Genomic DNA, 1,607 nt, shown 5'->3' on the forward strand with positions numbered 1-1,607 from the left:
GGTACTGGGGGAGAAGAGAAGGGGGGGAAAGGAGAGCCAGGAGGGAGAATGGGGAGAAGGCGGCCCGGAAGACGGGGAGGAGGGAGGGGGGAGCAGGGAGAGAGGGGAGAGATGGGGAAAGGGGAGTCAGGAGAAGGGGAGATGGGAAGAGGGGAGAAGGCATCCCGGGAGAGAAGAAATGGGAGAGGGGGGGATAGTGGGGAAGAAGAGAGGAGAAGGGGCGAGAAGGAAGAGGGGAATCGGGAGAGGGGGGAGAGATGAGGAAAGGGAAGTCAGGAGAGGGGGAGATGTGGAGAGGGATCTGGGAGAGAGGGGGAGGTAGTGGGGGAGAAAACGGAAAAACAGAAGGGGAAGGGGAGGAGAGCGGGCAGGGAGAATAGGGAGGCGACCCGGGAGACGGGGAGGAGAGGGGAGAGAGGGACCGACCCGCGCTTCCCCCCGCCCCGACCGCACCGGGCCCGGTCTCCCCGCAACAGCCACCCGAGGCCTCCAGACCGGAGCCCAACCCGGAACCCCGCCAGGCCCCTCTGAGCCCTCCCAAAAGACCCGGTGCCGGTGCCGGTCCAGGTGCCGCCCCCGCCCCCACCTGACCGGGCCGCGATCCCGCTCCCGGTGCCGCTCTCCGCCCCGTCGCAGCGGTGACGTCACGGCCGCGGCGCCGCGCGCGGGGGCCGCCGGGAGCTGCAGTTCCAGGGCCGGGAGCTGTAGTGCCGGGGCGCCCCCTGCCGGCGGGGCGGGGAAGGGGACGACACCCCCGGGACCCCCGGCGGGACCCCCGGCCCGGCCCCGCTCCCGGTGCCGCAGGAAGCGCCGGGCTTTGTCGGCCGCGGCCGGAGCCACAGGAAGCATCTGGTTTCCTCCGCGTCCGGCCGCGGGGCCCGCCGTGGGAGCAGGTCCTGCCGGCCGTCCCACGGCTGCCGTTCCCAGCCCCCCCCCCTCACTTTGAGAGCTGCCCTGGTGACCCCCGCGGTGTGCTGGGGATGGACCTGTGATGCCCTGCCAAGCCTCGGCTGTGCCAGCGCAGGGGTCTGGAGCCCTGAGCCCTGGCACCCCAACAGACCCCCGCCTGCTCCAGCCCCTGCTCCAACCTGCCTGGCTCCACTGGGATGCTCCTTCCTTGCAGGTCCGGGCAGATTTTCCCCCCTGCCCACCCCCAGAACCCACCCCAGGCTCCAGGGCTGCTCCAGTGGGGCACAGGACCTGGGGCCGGGAGCTGGTGGAGGAGCCAAACCCAAGAAGCTACAAAGAAATGGCTTTATTGGGTGGGGGCGAGTCCCGGAGTGGCCACGGGGAGGGAGCTGCCCCGGGAAGGGGCACCAGGACGTCAATTCCTCTTCCTGCCCTTGCCCACGGCCTTGGCGGGGGCAGCGACGGGCGCTGCAGACTGGTAGAGGGTGGAGGAGATCTTGTTGATGTAGTAGAGGCCAACCATGGAGAAGATGAGGCTGCGAGGGAAGAAGGGAAGAGGCTGCTCAGCTGCCGGGGGCAGGAACACGCCAGGGTCATCCAATGCCTTCCCTGGGATCCCACTGTGCTGCCCTTCCTAAACACCTTCCCTGGGATCCCCCTCCTCTGCCCTTCCTAAACACCTTCCCTGGGATCCCACT

General features: G+C 69.2%; 2 protein-coding genes across 2 annotated transcripts in view; both read right to left on the minus strand.

Moving 5' to 3' along the window:
• The window catches only part of DPM3 (dolichyl-phosphate mannosyltransferase subunit 3), a 2,130-nt gene extending 1,479 nt beyond the window's left edge, over nucleotides 1-651 (minus strand). The window contains exon 1 of the mRNA XM_017808435.1: nucleotides 587-651. The gene's annotated coding sequence lies outside the window, so the exon portion shown is untranslated. The remainder of the gene's footprint in view (nucleotides 1-586) is intronic.
• Nucleotides 652-1,240: 589 nt separating this feature from the next.
• Nucleotides 1,241-1,607, minus strand: part of KRTCAP2 (keratinocyte associated protein 2) — a 5,554-nt gene continuing 5,187 nt past the window's right edge. Inside the window, exon 3 of the mRNA XM_017808429.1 lies at nucleotides 1,241-1,445. Coding sequence (XP_017663918.1) covers nucleotides 1,325-1,445 — 121 coding nt within the window. The 3' untranslated portion in view covers nucleotides 1,241-1,324. The remainder of the gene's footprint in view (nucleotides 1,446-1,607) is intronic.

Source organism: Lepidothrix coronata, unplaced genomic scaffold, assembly GCF_001604755.1.
Source record: "Lepidothrix coronata isolate B3197 unplaced genomic scaffold, Lepidothrix_coronata-1.0 Scaffold23, whole genome shotgun sequence".
Classification (NCBI taxonomy): Eukaryota; Metazoa; Chordata; class Aves; order Passeriformes; family Pipridae; genus Lepidothrix; species Lepidothrix coronata.